We start from the raw sequence: 18,540 nt of genomic DNA, 5'->3' as shown, positions 1-18,540 counted from the left end.
ACAGGAAGACACAGAAGCATTGTGATCTTCCACAATGGATGGTAATACTTACATTGATGAGCTGACACATCCAGAGAAGTATGCCCACATCTTTCAAACTGGAATTACCATCTTTCTGAAGTGCATTAAAAGCATAACAGTAAGTCAGTAAAATATGACAAAGAAATGTGGAGACTGGAGAGGTTCTCCAACCCAACCCCCTCAGTTTGGAGATGGTTAAAATGATTTGACTAAGGTCACCCAGGCTGGAATTAGAATTCAGGTCCTCTAATTCCAAATTCAGTATGCTTTCTATTATACCACGCTGTATATGAGATGGTCAGCATGGTTAGAATCAGCTTCATTCATGACTACTGGTCACACTCTGGCATAGACCTTTGCTAAATACTCTGTGTTGGTCAACAAGCATTGATTCTTTTCGATCATTCATTCATTTATTTATTTATTTTTAGTTTTCAATATTCACTTCTATAAGATTTTAAGTGCTATATTTTCATTCCCTTCATCTTTTCCCCCTCCCAAAGATGGCATGCAATCTGATATAGGCTATACATGCACAATCATATTAAACATATTTCCACAGTAGTCATGTGGTAAATAAAAATTCAAACCAAAGGGAAAAACCACAAGAAAGAAAAAACAAAACAAAAGAGAAAATGGCATGCTTTGATCTGTATTCTGACTCCATAGTTCTTTCTCTGGATGTGGGCAGCATTTTCCATCATGAGTATTTTCGAATTGTCTTAGATCCTTGCATTGCCAAGAAGATCTAAGTCGATCAAAGTTGGTCATGGAACAATGTTGCTGTTTCTGTGTACAGTGTTCTCCTGGTTCTGCTCCCTTCACTCAGCATTAGTTCACATAAATCTTTCCAGGTTTTTTTGAAGTCCACCTGCTCACCATTTCTTATGGAACAATATCATGAAGTATTTACTAAGTGCTTACTGTGTTCTGGGCACATAAGTGCTAGGGGTACAGATAAAAGCAAGTCCCTGTCTTCAAGGAGCTTAATCTAAAAAGAGAAGACTCCCCAAAAAAGAGACTACCCTACAAACGAAAGCCCAAGCACACTCCTGTGGCTGATTCAGTTCACAATGGAACTGACACTGGGCAGGTACCTCACTTCTGTCAACAGCCTTGGACTGTAACGTTCCCGTGGCAAGGCTATCAGGATAGATATTCCCATGGCAGGCCACAAAGGCCAGTGACTGAGGATGTTTAGCAGTGCTCCTTATTTTAGAGTACTCATTGGGAGGGGGGTAAGTTCCCCATTTTCAGAGTCTGCCTTTATCTGGACCTTGTGAAGCATCCATCACATATTTACTCTGTCAACAAATAGGAAACTAGCATTTTGTATGACTTCTGAGTGACATCCAAAGCAGACAAATACAGCTCCACTTGTGCTATTTCCTGACATCTCCCAGTCTTTATGAGCCCACGGATGCCTACTATTCTCTAGTGTGTATTTTGTCAAAAATTTGACCAGGGTCTTCATATAGTTGGGGCAAAGAAAACAGAAAAAAAATACAACTTGTATTTCTAAAGTCTCCTGCACAATTTAAGCGAAAACAATAAAAGTTTGTTCTTTTAATTAGTATTAATAAAATAATATCACTGAGATTGCTTACTATGATAAGCGCCCAGGAACCAATGAAAAATTATTAGCAAGTAATTCCTTATTAGCAAAGAAATTACACAATCATGCTGTTATACATAATTTTGAATAAGCAGCTTCTCATAATTATGAAATATAGAGTTATGGAATCTAATTTAAATAATTCTATTATTCTCTAAGGTTTTTAATCACACCTATAATTTTGTTCAGGAACAAAGATTATAGGTTTCTCTTTCGTGGGAGAAGACAATTTACTTATCAACAACTCTTATTGTATCATAATGGCTAGGTCTATTTTTCTTTTTGGCATTGGTTTTAAATTATTTTTTATTATTCAAATGTTGCCATTATTTGACAGTGCAGGTGAGCATCGGACCTGTCATTATATTCTCTTTAGAATCACTTCTGATTAAATTGGCTCCAATAGTATTGAATATGTATGTATGCTTATGATTGAAGGTAGGGCTACTGCTGATGACCTCTGTCTATGGGGTTACTGAAAGAGGACCATCTTGGAGTCTCTACATAGTAAACTAATGGTTAGTATCATTTTTTCCTTTGGTTAGGAGATTCATTCACTATTTGGAGAAGTTTGTTGTTCACTGTTGAGTATTTTTCCATATTAAATTCCGAGTCAGTTTCCATAGCGGCATCCACACCACCTTCTGCAGCACCTCAGCTAGCCACCATTAGGTTGTGTTACTGGAAGTGGGGCTTCAGGATATCCTTAAAATATTTCCCTCACACAGCAGACTATTCCCTGGGAAAATAATGAAAGAAAAGTAAGATCTACATACATTGATTTTTTCATCACCATTAGAGTCATTAACTTTTATTAATTAAAAAAGGAAGTTTCTCACTTTTATGCCTAGTGGACCCAAATGCTCCCAATTGCACTTTAACTACAATATAGCCAGGACACTGTATGGATTTCTTTCACAGAAACTAGTTCTGCATCCTCCCTCCCTGGGATATAACTACATTCTTCCCTCAGACTGAACTGCAAGCAAGATTAAAATACTGGCCAGTCCATACCTATTTTATCCAGTCCCAACATTTACACAAGCACTCAGTGAAATCAAAATCCTTTATAACTAATTGAGGATGATTGTCTTGGTCAGGACCAAGTAGGCTCCCAGCAGAATTCCAAGCTACTTTATTTGGAGCAGTGTTCTTCTATACTAAGAACTGTGCTGCTTGTGTCATTCTCCGTAAGTGTTTCTTCAAATGAACCTGTCTGTATGAACCCAAACTACCAAGAAACCATGGGCTTAATTAAGTGGCTTGTAGAATATGGCCTCCAACACCTTGGTTCCTGTTTGAGCTCATGTTTTCTAGACTTGAGTTCATGGGTCATTATACCAAGACTAAGGTCAAAACTCTTATCTTGTTATTGCATGTTTGATGTAGATTAGCAGCCTCACGAATGATGCCACACTGGAAGTTTTCTACACCAGTGAGTAGCTGGAAACTGAAGAGAAATAAGGCCCTCTAGACTGGTGAGTTCTCCACTGTGATGGAAAGGGGGACTTGTGAAAAGACCAAGTTCAAGTGGGCAAGGCCACCTCTTGCATTCCCTTGACTAGCTTTAGACAGAACCATATGTAAATCAGAGACCATCACAGAGCTGAAAGGGCCCTTGAAAGTCATCTGGTCCAACTGGTCACCCATTCTTCTACAAGTGAACCGTGAGGGTGTCTAGGGCTTGGAGAGTGTCTTCTGCATACTTAGAAACTCTATAATACCTAACACAAAGCTTTATACTTTATAAAGAACCCACCTGCCGCCTTTCCTCCCCACCTACCAAGCAAACAACAGGACTGTGATGTTCCCAGGGAGCAGATATAGGGGTTATTTGTTGCAGATCAAAAAGAAAGGTTCATTGGGTTCATTGGGTCATCTAATGGGGCAGCATAGTCACTTTGCTAGATAGAGCCCTTCTTAGCTCTATTGTCTGTAATGCTCTACCTTTAGGCCAATTTTGTCTGTGTCTTGGCTCTCATTCAAGCTAGGGTCCCAAATATTTCCCTGATCATTAAAAATAATACCTTTCCCCAGTGGCAGTTGACTGTCATTTTGCCTTTTGGAAACATTATTTTCCTCCCTAAATAATAGCACAGCAGGCAGTGCTTCTTATCTCCCCTAGTTAGCAGATTTTATGTGGTAAAAGAGTATTTCTGAATTCATTACATGACTTAAACCATTAGCAGTCATTTCTCCAATCTTCCTACCAACTTATGCTTGTCTCAGTGGAGCAGTGCCTAAAGGAAAGTTCTGAGTGTTCCTAAGTTTGTGAATCACCTTTTCTCCCAACCCAGAGATCAAGGAGTGTGATGACTTCATTGCAATCCTGATTTTCTATTGTTTCCAGTGCAGTGCTCATGCCTTTATTATCTTTTTTCTAGGAGGTATTAACATGTTGGATTCAATCTTCTTGCCCTGAACCTGAATTGAGGCGTCATCTTTTTAGAGGCTGTTCTCTGCCTCCCACACATCTAGTTTTCCTCAGGATGTAATCATCCATTCTGGGGTCTGGCTTCTTGTGTTTGGACTTAACCTCCAACAAGCATCCTGGCCTCCTCCTCCCCCTCAGCTGCTTTGGCCATGTGATAATGGATGTGTTCAACAGAAAGACTTGATGGACTTTTGGCTCTCCCTGGCTTTCATCTTCAAAACCTAAGTTCCTATGAAATCATCTGCTGTTCTCTTAGGGTTTTTCCTCTTCATTTGTTACATATTTGAGATAAGAAAGTGGACTTCTGTACCCTACCTCTCTGGTCTAATTCCCCGAGGAATTAGCTTAAGGCCAGAGTAGCTGGAGAGCATCACAAGCTGACACAAAGGACCGCCTGGCCTACATCCCACTATACTGATATTACCAACCCCTGAGCCTTCAGGCAGGACCACAGCTTGCATGCCTCTCTACTGCTCTTGGTGCTCCTGGCAAAACCAAGGAGGATGAATTCACCCATGAACAACCCAGGGCCTTTTAAAATATTCAGCGACTAAGTGTCTATGAAAAATATCTTCAAATATTATTCATGCATGGATCCCATGAATCTTTTTGAACTTCTGATACACAGCTCAGTTCAGTTCTTGGACAGATCTGAGTTATTAGCCATCAAGTAGGCAAATGATAACTCAAGCTCTTTATCAGAGATCAACTGTTCTGAAAAAAAAAAAGTCCTCAATAAATTCAGAATAATTGGTGGAGAATTCATCTAGATTAGAGGTTCTTAACCTGAAGTCCAAGGTTAAATTTGACAGGGTCTATGAATTTGGCCTGAAAAAAATTACACCTTTATTTTAAATTCTAGCTGAAATTTATTATTTCCTTTCAATTAAAAAAACATTTTGAGCAAGTGTCCATAGGTTTCCCACACAGCCAAAGGAGTTCGTGACAAAAACAGTTTAAGAAAGCTCTGCCCTCTACTCATCCACACAAGCAAAAAAAATGAGCATTCTCTTGAACCATAATTGTCCTCCGGCCTGGCACCTGCCCTTCCAAAGTCAAACTACGTTTTGGTCAACCACTCTGAAAATTGAGAAACAACTCGGAATACGTTAGAATGTTCAAGGAACATATGGCCTCAAGATGTTCCTATGTGGCTTTATTCAGTAGAAAGTGGAACACTCTGATGTGGAGGCTACAGAGGTACCCAGGGACACTGGAGCACTTAGAGGGCACCAGTCAAACCTTGGGCACCACCCAAAATCCCAAGCTGATTTGTAGGAGATTGAGATTTCACAAAGGAGAGTTATTACAGATGGGCGATGAAATATACTGTAGTTCGTCTCTGTGTAAGGTCATGTGATATTTACCCTGGCATTTCCACATCCGAGATATAATGCAGCAATGTTCTGTTGCTAGGGATGGACAGGGTTGGGGACAGGCTGTCAAAATGTTATAGCTCAGCTCTGGAGCAAATCCCCTCTCTTTTCCTTTGACATTAACAGTACTTTGAATTCCCAGTAACTCCATGATTGTAAAGAATAAAGACTGGACTTGCCATTTCATTGGCAATAGGGAGTACCTCGTTGAGGAAATTCCCCTTCTCGATGAAGAACAGTACCTCTCCTGCAACTTCCAGTCTTAGAGTTGCTGAGATGGTCAGTGACTTGCTTGTGGTGACAGGGGTGACATTTGAACCCAGACCTTGTTGACTTTGGGGCCAACTCTCTTTCCCCTACCCCACCACTGCCTCCATGTTATACATACTAATAGTCATATTGATGGTTACTAATGAGAGGCCAGAATCGTTTCTAGGCCTACAGTATTTACTTTCCTTTTTGGAGTCCTTAATTAATCTTGCAATAACCTAGTAAAGGATCTTAGCCCTTGCCTTGGGTCTTCACTTGCTGAACACCCATCATGACCCCAGTTCCCTTAAGTATCTGAAGTCTGCAGAGCTCTTCTGCAACAGTGGTTCCATTTTTTCAATTGATTTTTCTCACTGCGGCAGACAGAGGCACAATGTGCCCAGTGATCCATGACTTGAACACAGTATGCGCAACAGCCCTGCCACAGGAGATGAGAAGACAGCCTGGAAGCTTCACAGCAGATAGGAGACTCATGAAGACTTGTCCTCTGAGTCCAGCCTCACTAGAGCAAACTGGGAGCTGCCAGAGAAAGGTGAGGAGCTTCAGCCTACCTAGAAGAGCATCATCAGGGCAGTGTTTATCCAAGGCAGACTGAGGAAAATGAGCCAATAGGCCAGTGTTTCTTTTTAGAGCTTTCCTGCATGACAGGCTCTCCATGCAGGCATCCCGTGCACTCATGTGCCTCACTTGCCCACTCTGGACGTACCCCACCACAGAACCTACTGGCACCTCACTGTTACAAAACTGACAAATGAATTCCTACTATAATGCGAATGACTCACATGGAGTTAATGTGCTGTTTTTTGCCAGGAGTGTTGACATTTTAACGGGGGATAATCCTTTAATCCAAAGGAATAAATCTTAGAACACTGAAAAAAATGCCAGTAAACCTGACTCCACATCCCAGCTCCATCATGTACCACCTGTATGACCTTGGACAAATCACTAAGCTGCTGTAGGACACAGTCTCCTGATCTGTAAAATGAGTGGATAGCACTAGATGACTTCTGAAGCTTCTTCCACATCTAACTTGAAATTAGGAAAACCTTGGTTTGAAGACCACTTCCAACAGTATCTACATGACTATGTACAATCCTCATGTAATGCCTCAAGTACCTGCTTCATAGGGTTGTTGTGAGGATCAGATGAGATAATGTATGTAACGTACACTGCCAACTTGAAAGCATTTTCTAGAAGTCATTTTCTTAGCAACCCCTAAAGTCACACTGCTTTACCTAATCCCAAGGTCCACCTTGATTTTGTTAGCTATTTTGTCACTGGATCTCCAAGTGGAGAGGGACCTCGGAGGCCATCAGAAATTCTCTCTACCATACCCCTGACAAATGGTTACCTAACCTTGACTGAAGTGAGACTGGCCCCAGACTGTGGAAAGCCCTGAATGCCAAGCAAAGGAGTTGGACCTTTACTTAACAGACAGGAGGGAACTTGCAAAGCCTGCTTTCCAGAGCGATATGGCCAGATTTTTGTCAAAAAGAAATTCTTTTAGCAATGGCATGGACTGCAGAGGGGAAAGAGGAGGCATGCTATTAGGGTATCACCAGTGCTACGAGGGAGTACCAGTACTAAGATGGTGGCTATGGGAATAGAGAAGAGGGGATGGATGTGGGAAATGTTGCAGACGTCGAATCAATAGAATTTGGTAACTGTCTGGGTATGAAAGGAATCCCTGCATGGAAGGTCAATGGAACAGTAGTAAGAAATGGCACCACTGCAGTGGACAGAGCCTACTTAGTAGCTGGATTTGCTTGGGCCAGTTCCTTCTCCTCTTTGGTCCTCAGTTTTCCTATGTACCAAACAAGAGGGCTAGACTTGATGACCTTTAGCTAAAGTGTCTTCCAACTCTAGATGCGTGATCCCATGATAATGAGGGCTCAAAAGGTGACAAGACCACTTGTGACATCAATCAGGGATTCATTAGGTGCCCAATATGTGCCAAGCACTATACTAGGTACTGGGGTAGGGAGGGAGAGTAACAACGCAGAGGTAGAATGCTTGCTCTGCTCAAGATGAACAGAGATAAAAGGAAGGCATCCCAAGAAAGGTGCAAGGCACAGCATGTGTGCGGAGACTGGCCCCAAGTTTAGTGTTGGAGGGAGGGAGAAAGAAGGCTGTGATAAGAGATCGTAGTGCAATTTAAGGGAAACAAGGGCCAGAGGAAGGTCAGCAGAAACCGGGATACTCTTTTATTCGGTTTGCGGAAGAGCATGGGACCTTGAGGGATCAGTTTACCATATTCTTCTGTTTTGCTTTTTAAAAAACAATGCCTTTGAGCTGGATCCGCAGTGATGTTCCTTTCATATGTAAGCAGAATGTGGCACTGGGGAGCTGTGAATCACCCACTGAGCACGCTTGTACAACTTACTTCCTTCCCTTCTCCCCTTCAGGGATGTGGCTTTCATTTCCCAAGAAACTTCCTGCCCTCCCTTTGTGGAGCAGAACTTCCTCTACAAAGTACGGGAGGGCAAATGGGGGTGTCAAGTAAAATACAAAGGGAAAGGGTAAAAAATGCCCAGGCTTGGTTCTGCACTCTGCTGTTCTCACCAGGCTTAGTATTTTCTTTCTAGAGGTATCAGAATTCAAAATTCATCTCCAGGCTTGTACTGTCTTCTCCTTTGTCCAGTTATTATAAATTAGATCCCAAAGTCTCAGATTCAGTCTGAAACTAACTTTTTCTCACCCTGGGTTAAAAAAAGTTCTCTCTCTTTTCCCATTTCTTCATTTATAAGCCATAATGAAAACACACGACCAGCTTAATATTTCTGCTGCTAAGGAACAAGTGAATTCACCTAAAGATGGGAGGGGAACCAAATCAGTCTTGTCCCTCAGGTCAGCTCTCACTCTCACACTGGCACCTCCCCAATGCTGCTGTTCTCTCTCTGTTGCCATCAAAACAGAGGATGAATCTCAAGCTGTGCCCCAGCTCTTCCGTCTTTTCTTTCTACTTGCTGAATTACGGATTTTTCCAACTGCTACCCACATATTCTTCAAGTAAACAAAAAATGTAGTACGTGCCCATTTTCTGCCAGGCCCTGTGCTAAGATCTAGGGAGGCAAAAATAGTTCCTGTCCTCAAGGGGATCACTGCCTAAGGGGGGAGACAGCATGCAAACAGCTACGGACATACAAGATATATTCCCCCAAAAGTGAGAGGGGATGGAGAGAGAAAGGCTTGGGAGTCAATGTGACTATCCATCTCACAGTCAAAAGCAGGTTACCACCAAATAGGAGTAGCAGAAGACAATTCAGCCGTGTGTGTGTGTGTGTGTGTGTGTGTGTGTGTGTGTGTGTGTGCTCACCCCTAAGGTTTTCTCCCTTAAGAAAAATTACCCAGAGTTCAAATGGGCTACCAGTAAAGCACAGTGCTAAAGCAATGGAATGTTTGGGCTTGGGTCTTGTGATTTGGCTCCATGGAGGCAGAAGTAGGGAGCGAGCAGGGGGTTCTGAGTGGGCCTAAACTACTTTGGGGGCTGGAAGAGGAGATGTGCTGGGAACTAAAGAACAGATATCAATTGAGTAGAACCTCCATTGTTTCTTCCATCCACGAAATACTCTTTGAAATAGCCCCATTTTAAAGCAGCTCACTGGATACTTGAAAGTCATCAGATGCTTTGGGGAAAGAAGAAAGGGAGATGAGTTTCTGGGAAAAGAGTGGGTGATTCCTCTTCCTGTCTCTATGTTCTTCATTTGATGCTTAATGAAAAAGAGGCACAAGAAAGAAACTGCCCATTTGCATTCTGCTTTGAAAAATAGTCATTCATTGCAGTGTTATTTGTGTAGCAAAGGCAGCTCCCCCTCGATGGAGAGCATGGGAGTGTCATCATGGGGCTTGAGGTAAACCCAATAGATGTGCCTGGCTTCCCCTTCTAGGAGGCTGGGGCCGAAAGCTTGGCCACTGTGCTCTCCTTAGAGAGACGGGGAGTCCCTGGCTAGAATCCTCTCTAGCTGCTCCCTTAAATATGTCCATCTAGGAGGGTGGGTTTCAGGTTCTAGATAAGCTGTTCTTTAATCATGGAAGCTCTAGGTCTAAGGCTTGCCTCCTTTCCCCCCACATACCAGCTGCACAATGAACATAGCTGAGAGCCATGGAATTTCCCAGTTTGATTCCTAGAATTCAAAAGCTGGCTCCCTAATTTCTTGCTGCAGTATAGGGAGTTAGATGCCTTTGGTGGCAATGAAGACAAACGCTGTGGATGCCCTGGTCTGGTCCTGTCTCCATGCACGGAATGTGCTCCTCTTCATCTTCCTTTAAGACTGAGCTCAGGTCCAATGGCCCATGCAAGTCCTTTCCTGATCCGATGACTTGGTTGTGCTCTCTCCCTCCTGGAATTACTCTGAATATATTTCCCTCTCAATGCTTTGTATCACTCCAGCCAATTATGGTCTCTTGGAGAGAGGAGGGCAGGAGAGGATATGGTCCAGCTATTTGATGTTATCACAGAAAATGAGGGACCAATAAGGGAGGTAATGAGATACTAATGTTTCTCCCCTGTTGTCCCTTCACCAAGTGTGAAGGTCTGTATGTGAATTGACAGGGCAGCTGCCCATTGGCTGGGCTTTGACCAAACCCCAGAAGGCTATCAAAAAACTAAATCTGTCAAGCCCTGAACACATTCCTAGAGTTTGAAGCATTCAGGCCTGGAGTAGCTTTGTGAACTGAGAGGTTGGGTGTCTATCCTCCCCACCCCTTATCAGCCCTGACATCCCATAGTAGAGCTAACTGCCCAATAGGAGAGTCTCATGATTTAAGGCAGGGAGTAGGGATGCATATTCTCTGGACAGATATAGACACAGAGATGTAGCATGGAGGAGGAGGAGGGGAGAAAGAGACACAGAGACACACAGACAGAGAGATACAGAGAGAGAGAGACAGAGATACACAAAGACACAGAGAGACAGAGAGAGAGACCAGAGACAGAGAGAAACAGAGAATGCGAGAGCACAGCCTGGTAAATCAAGAGTCTAGATGCCAAGAGAAGCAGATCTAGGGAATCCAGCCAAGTGACCCACCCAACAGAGATGCCATGTCCAGGCAAAGGAGAATGAAGGAAGATGAAGGAAGGAGTATGAAGACTCCAGAAGAGAAAGGATATGGGCTTTGTGGGAAGATTAAAGTCCTTTCTTAAGGGTAGAAAGTAGGGGTGTGGGGGGATTTTAGCAGCCCATTTTCTAAAACAACACATTTTAAAGTTTCATCTGCATTATTCACATTTTCTCATCATGTTCTTAAGCCCAGACAAAGCCCTGATCTCTAGTTTGCCACACAGGTCAAAATGCTCACGCTGAGAAGACCTAGGATCCCCCCAAGGGAAGTGACCTCCTCTTTTATTCTAGTGATCTTAGGAGTTATTAAGTGTCTATTCCAAAAAGTTCGCCCCAGACTGTATTTTAACATATTATGAATTTCCTTGTTCCAAGATTCCCATAAATGTCATCTCATCCTGTCTTGGGCAGAGGAACATGTCCAAGGAGACTGTAGTGGTTTGGACATCTCTCTTTCTAAGCTAGAAATGCAGTCTCCTGTGATCCAGGGGAAGAGGAGGCAGTAAATTCCTAATCTGCAGGGCTGCCATTAGCCTTTGGGGGAGGGCAGTGGGGAAGGTGACAGAGGAGGAGTGAAGTGGGCCAAGACTGGGCAGATACTAACTTAGGGGTGGCCTTGCAAACACTTACTTTAAAATAGCTCCTTCCGCTCTCCCCCACCCCACTCCCCCCTTTAGGCCACCCTACCCTTAGAAGAATAGGAATCATTTATGGAATTTTTATTCTGCTAACCTGTTAGGTCTGTCATTTCCCAGAATAAGGTTTTCGGATTTTCTCTGATTCCGAACTTATTCAAAATGATACAGTTTTAATAAATACTGAGCTAATAAAAATAGTCCTGTTTGGAGCTTACAAATTGTTAGGACTATTTTTTGTAATGATTAATGAAGAATCATTTTCTAAAGCTTGGGTCATTCGTCAAAGGAACGACATGCCCTTAACTCAGGTGTTCTGGGAATCTCGAGCTCTACAACACAAAGTTTTCATTCTGTCTGCAGCTGGGGAATTCCCCAGTCTCCCCAAAATGTGAACATATCCACAGGAAAGGAGAAAGTATCCACACCCAGCTCTCCATGACTCCCTGCCTACAGCGATCTTAAGAAATTCAACCATCCCTAACGTAAACTACTGTGCGTGGAGTCCCATTTCAAAAGATCACTAGAAATAGAATCTGAAAAGGCCTGTGTGGTGCTCATGCCAGTCTACTTCTTTCAAATGCTTTGTGCCCACTGTTACCTTAAAGGATTAAGGGAAGAGAGATAGCAGCAAATGTGGGTCTGCCCCAGAGCTCAGATGTTTAAAAAAATGAGACCATTTTCATGGAGTCTATCTTTAAAAGGAGATATGGAAGTAAACTGCATTTGAAATAGGGAAAGGAAGAGAGGTCAAAGACCAAGGCAAAGGTGGAACTGAATGACCTACTGCATTCTGTTCTTCTGAATTCATATATATGTATGTATGTATAATGAGATGATGGAAAATAAGGATCACATAGAATGCTCTTTTTAGCACACACACACCCACCCTGCAATTTACCTCAGTTTCCTCATCTATAAAATGAGCTGGAGAAGGAAATGGCAAACCACCCCAGTTTCTTTGCCTATAAAACCCCAAATGTGGTCATGGAGAATTTGACGCAAGTAATAGACAAACCTGTGATTTCATTGGTATGGGGAACTCCCAATGAGTTCTTTTGTTTTCTTTTTATATTTTTATTGCATACAAAAAGAAAATATCTTTTCAGAAGAGAAGTTTTCCACATAGTTTTATTCCCCTCATGCCACCTCCCCTACAAAACTTAAGAAACTTTGAGCTGAGTCCATTGCTACCTTGGCCTCTTTGGGAATCAGGGCCACCAGGGTCTTGAGTTCATTTTTAAAGCATCTGTGTGAGTTAGTGGATATCTGCTAGACATGGAGCTTCATGGGCCTGAGTTCAAGTCCTGCCTCTTACACTTATTAGCACTGTGACCCTAGGAAACTAATAACCTCTCTCAGCCTTAGTTTCTTCATTTGTAAAATGACCTCTAAGATCAATACAGGGTGTGTTCATGCTTCTCCCAGCAATTTTTTTGTGAAAACATCAAAAATTGTTTTCTCTCTTTTTCTCTGACAGAGCTGTCAGTTTACATGAAAGCACTCGTGGTAGCAGCGTGGCAAATAGAGGACAAGTTTTATTTAACATGAGAGATGGAGAAGTTTCATATCCAAGTCCATAAATAGTCCCGCTAACTTCTCTCCAGTGAGCCCCACCTCTTCTAAGGTAGCAGGGTGTGTGTGTGTGTGTGTGTGTGTATGTGTGTGTGTGTGTGTACAGAATTCATATAGATAGATCTCATTAGCACTGCAGGGATGAATCTAGATTGTTTCCCATATTGTGACCCCCTATTCTTCCAAACCTTCTTCCCCCTTAGTAACCATGCAGCTGTTATGACCTGCAGAATTCTCTCCAAGTCCCGGTGAGATCAGACATCTTCATCTCCTCTTCTATATCTCCTTACCATCTCACAATGAGAGAGCTAAGGGGCAAGGTAGAAAGAATGCTAGGCATGGCATCAGAAAGACCTGAGTTCAAATTCAGCCTCAGACACTTATAAGTTGTGCAACTCTAGCAAGTAACTTAATCAATGCCTGCCTCAGTTTCCTCACCTGTAAAAATGAGATGTTTGTAAAGGTACTTTACAAATCTTAAATATTATATAAACACTAGCTTATCATTATTACTTCTATTACTACTCCTGTTACTACTACTAATTTCACTTACTACCACTACTACCACTACTACTACTACTAGTACTACTACTACTACTACTACTACAACTATCTCTTCATGCTTACTTAGAAAGCATGTAGCAACAACACTGTCTCTTCTGAGTGGCCCCCTCCCAGATACTTTGCCTATAATTTCCCATTAGTTGATGTCTCCACATCAGTGTATTTTTCTGAAAGCCTTTCAGCTTGCACTTCCTTGTAGTGCCAGTACTACAGTGTGCATGGTACCAGGTGTGGGGGGGGGGAGTTTTGAGTGGATTCAAAACCCTAGTCTGTTTTGTGTCCCCTAAAATGTTAGGCATGAAAGTATAATTGAGTCTGTACCAAAACAAAGACCTCAGTAGCAAAGCCAGAAGGACACAGGAAAAGAAGAAACTCCATCTTGTTCAGGAGATGAAAGGAAACAGAACCTTGTCTGAATTCCCTCATCATGTGCCAAGGTGTGTCTATTACACAATAAAATATTTTCAACCAGTCATTATTTAATAAATAATTTTTTGTTTCCTATCAGCACCTATGACTTTTACTCATTTTACTACCATTACAAGAGTTTGGGGAGGGGGGTGTTTGCTTGTTTGCATTATGATCTCTAGTGCACTGAATATCTGTTTTTTCTGTATTTGCTCATGTCACCTTTGTGGCACAGCATATGATCAATTTTTGTATAAATTCTGTAGATCAAGGAAAAATACAAGTATATTTGTTGCTCCTCTCATTGACTTCTCTCCATACATTTATTACAGCTAGCTTATTCAACAGCCTATTTATCTGTATAATTTTTCTTATTTGTCTTTTTGTTATATTTATGACATACTGATAATAGTATTTTTAAAATCTCTGTTTTTGTTTCTTTTTGCAAAGCTATGTGGGTTTCCTTTATGAATTTTGCTGCAGAATTAATAAACACACATGCATTTAAGACTGATATACTCTAGAGAACACTTTAAAATAATATAATTTCATTTTTCTCCTTTAGTACTTTCTGGATTGAATTCAACTTTGTTCGATATCATTCATGCCACTCCCTTTTCCTACTATAAATTTTAGACTAGTCTTTCATTTTGAATCTATTTGAATCTAGGCTAAGGCATATTATTGAATACTCTGACTCTTTTGTACTTATTAGGGAGGTTTCTCCATTTTCATTTAGTATTACAATGGTCAGGTCTCTCTTTTATTTGGCCATTCTAACAGAAGGGAATATATACCTTTTTATTCTTCTTACCATCGATCTAATATTGACAAAACTTTAATAAACACAGTTGCTTTGCCTAATATTAATAATTCAGTTTCTCAGTCTAGGACTTCTTCATCAATAACAGGAGTTTCACTTTACAGTTATATTTTAGGGATTATGCTGACCCCTGCTTTCCCACTTTAAAAATATAATTTGAAATCTTTAGGGATTTGGGGCTATCACATTCTATTAGTTTTATCTTGATTTTACAAAATTACTTATCTTTTTTGGTTGGGAGTCTTCTTTGATACTGAGAGACTTCCTTGAAATGGCTCTGTCCCTTTAAACTTTTCAAAGTCTGTTTGCTTCTCATATATCTATCTCTCATCTTCAGAAAGCATTCGCAGTTTTGTTGGGTGAATAATTCTGGGCTCCTGGCTTGTATTTCTCAATTTTGCAAATGTTCTATTCCAAATTCTGCATCCTCCCTTATCTCCCTTGAAAAGTCTGCTTCTAATTCTAATTCTTTGGTCTGTGATTTTTGTACTTCTAGCAGTTTATACATATTTTTTCCTGTCCTTATAGCCCTGGAGGATAGGGTAAATCTGAGGTTCTTATACCAACAACACAAGACTGACATTTATTTAGAACTTCACTTACATTCTTCTTTGAGCCTCACAACAACACTGTGAAGCAGGGGCTGGAGATATGACTCTCCCCATTTTACTGATGAGGAAGTTGAGGCAAAGTGACTCAGCAGTTAAGTATCAGAGGTCTTCCTTACTCCAGATCCAGCACTCTATCCACTCCCCCACACTGTGTTCCTTGTCAGGGTCTTCTGGATTCTTTCCTTCCTTAATGGTCATTGCTTATTGCCATTTTTACTTCCTGAGATATTAGAATCCAGATGTGGTACTTTCACTCATGAATAATGAAAATTGTTTACTAAAGAAAGGTTAGTAGGTCGTTGATTTTTTTTAATGCCTATTTGTTCTTCCAGCTTCATCTGTGAATGTCCTCATGATAATCTCACTCCAAGTTTCTGCAGGTTCATCTCCCCATCCACTGGTTTTTCTCTTGGTTGTACCTTTAACCTTCTTTCGTCTTGTTCACTGATGTTCTGCAGATGAGCTCATATTCTAAACTAGTTTTGTCTTGGTCTGCCATCGTCTCTTCCCATGGCAAAAAGAATAAAGTTGGGAGGAGGAGTTGACCAACACTTACAGAGGAGACCCAGGCTGGAGGAGATGGGCACTCAAAGGGCCACAGACTGCAAAATGACACTTGTTCATGATAACATGGGATATCCTAATAAAGCATAGTCATTCAGAACAGTCTCTTGCATTTCTCCAAAGAGTTAGTTAGGAGCCATGGAAACGTTGGTTGGAGCTGTAGGATTTTTATGCATCAAGTGTAATTTGGGAACCTGATAGATTTCTGAAAAGTTCCAGGTGTCTGGAGACATGCACGGCACTAGGATCTCTGCCACAACAAGATCACCCCACATTCCTCTTTTAGATTGTTCGCTCCCATTCTACCATCCCTCACGGATGCTAGAGCAGAGCTAATATTTATGTAAGCTAGTCAACAAAAATCTGTTGAAATGATGAAAACCAGTTTCTCTAAAAGGAAGGATCGGCATTTTTGTTCATGCTTTTTATTTTGGAGGGGGTCGGGAGGGTGGCTGTATCTACTTTACAACAATTTGAGAGTTCTCTTACATAAAAGAGTTGAGTGCAGCAGTAACAGGCACTAAATAAATGAGAGAGAATGGTGCATTTGTGTTTTAAAAGCCCTTGAAAAGACTATGAAGATAGAATATATACTTGGTCTATAAGCATAATCCTCTTCATAAAAGTCCCAGAGACATAAACATGCCTGGATTCCCTGGGACTAATAAACAAAATTGAACTTTACTTCTTGCAAATGGCACTTAAAAAAATCAGAGCCTGTCAATAACAGAAAGCACAGGCTATCCAGTTACCCAGAAAGACTCAGCCTTTTTCTGATTTCCAAAATGCTCATAACCAAAGGTGAGCTGAGGGCTAACCTCCAATATTGGTTTGTGAAAGGCAGAGCACCCAGCATAATGTCAGACAGATGACTGGAAAATGAGTGGCCTTCCCTATCCCATGAGCAATCTCATCTTCATGGGCCAAAGGGCTGGGGAAATAAAGAGTGTGTCCTAGATGCGTGGCACCAAAGTTCAGTGGTGAGGACGCCCTGGGGTGGTTACAGGTGCCTATAGTCTTCATGAGGGAAGAAGCGGGCACCAGCTTTGGAAACACTTGTTAGAGGAGAAGGGGAATATGAGACCCTGAAACACTTCTTTGGAAATGTGGCTTCCACAATTATAGTCTCCATCCTCCCACTTCCTGGGGTTCATGTGGCCAAGACAGATTTCCAGCTTCAGCTTGTTTGCACCAGTCTCTGATTTTACAGTACAGTAATATACTGTGATATCCTAGGACTCCACCACAGCTGGGGGACCTAGGGGTGCTTTGCCCAAGAACCAGACAGGTCACAGAAAGGCAGGAGGCCTTTCCTTATGGCCCTGATGCAGGTTACTTAAGAGGAGGTTCAGGGCACAAAGCAAAGCCTCTGAGGTAGGGCAAGGGCAGAGACAGGGATCCAAAGTGGGGTGAGATATAACTCTGGAAATCCTCTGCTTGTTCCTGGGCATGTGGGAGAGGCCACAAACATCATTGGAGCTATGGAGGATGTCCAGGTGACAGTCATTTTTATACCAGGGCAACATATCCCATGTGATCGTGAGCAAGTGTCATTTTAAATCTGTGGCCCTTTGAGTGCCCATCTCCTCCAGCCTGGGTCTCCTCTATATGTATTGGTCAACTTCTCCCAACTTTATTCTTTTTGCCATGGGAAGAGATGATGCCAGGGACCTCATAAGGATGGGACGGGTTCTTCACCGAATATATTTGATGACTTTACTCTGTTTCGTTTCACGGGCAGGAAATGTGATTTCTTAGTTAATGCAAGGTGCCTGGTGGGATCGGACAAGAACAGCAAACGTGGGATATGGAAGGTTTCAGAAAATATCAAGGGGTCCAAGCACAAAGAGAGGGGATGTCCAGTGTCCAGAACAAAGGCAGCTCTCTGCACTAGATAGATGGGGGGGGGGGGGGGCAGTAAAGAGAGAGAGAGAAGGAGGGAGAGACAGAGAGAGAGGGAGAGGGAGAGAAAGAGTGCCTTCATTAAGTGTTTACCATGTGTCAGGTCTCGTGCTAAGAGCTGAGGATATAAATACAAACAAGCAAGCTAGTCCTGGCCTCAAGGAACTTCCATTCTAATGGAGGAAGACAATATATAAATGGAAAGGAGTTTATAAGACCTAAGATAGCCTGTGAAAACCCAGGGTGGTTCCAAGGGAGGAGGCCAATTTGGGGACTTGGAAGAAAGTAGAGGCCTTGGCCTGAGTAGAGAAAAAATGGCTGGAGATGACCAGCAAGACGTTTGAGAAGGACATGGGTCCCAGGTAGGATAAGAATCTCTTTGTCTTTCTGGGTTATCTCCTGTCCCAGCATTTATTCACCCCTTTTATAGTTATTCATCACTGAGCTTGCAAAGGGATTGCAGGTGGTTGGGGACTGGTAATAGCATCCAATAACATTCTCACGTGTGCCACAAGTACTTGCATCTAAGTGTTTGCAACTTTGACCAACCCCTGAAACGAGACATAGGAGAGATGAGGGAAAAGCGAGGCCCTGGGTGCTAGCTAAGCAAAGGCTGAATAGGCATGATGGGGCTCCACTACACTTTTATGCTGCTCAGGGTTTACACTGTTTTGACCCTGTT

The 18,540-nt window shown here is 42.0% G+C and overlaps 1 protein-coding gene across 1 annotated transcript in view; it reads right to left on the bottom strand.

Moving 5' to 3' along the window:
• Positions 1–2,307: 2,307 nt before the first annotated feature.
• Positions 2,308–18,540, bottom strand: part of DIAPH2 (diaphanous related formin 2) — a 1,011,052-nt gene continuing 994,819 nt past the window's right edge. Inside the window, exon 29 of the mRNA XM_072625718.1 lies at positions 2,308–2,375. Coding sequence (XP_072481819.1) covers positions 2,332–2,375 — 44 coding nt within the window. The 3' untranslated portion in view covers positions 2,308–2,331. The remainder of the gene's footprint in view (positions 2,376–18,540) is intronic.

This window comes from Notamacropus eugenii, chromosome X (genome assembly GCF_028372415.1).
Source record: "Notamacropus eugenii isolate mMacEug1 chromosome X, mMacEug1.pri_v2, whole genome shotgun sequence".
Classification (NCBI taxonomy): domain Eukaryota; kingdom Metazoa; phylum Chordata; class Mammalia; order Diprotodontia; family Macropodidae; genus Notamacropus; species Notamacropus eugenii.
Note: the sequence above shows the minus strand (reverse complement) of the source record. Positions and strands in the feature narration are given on the sequence as shown.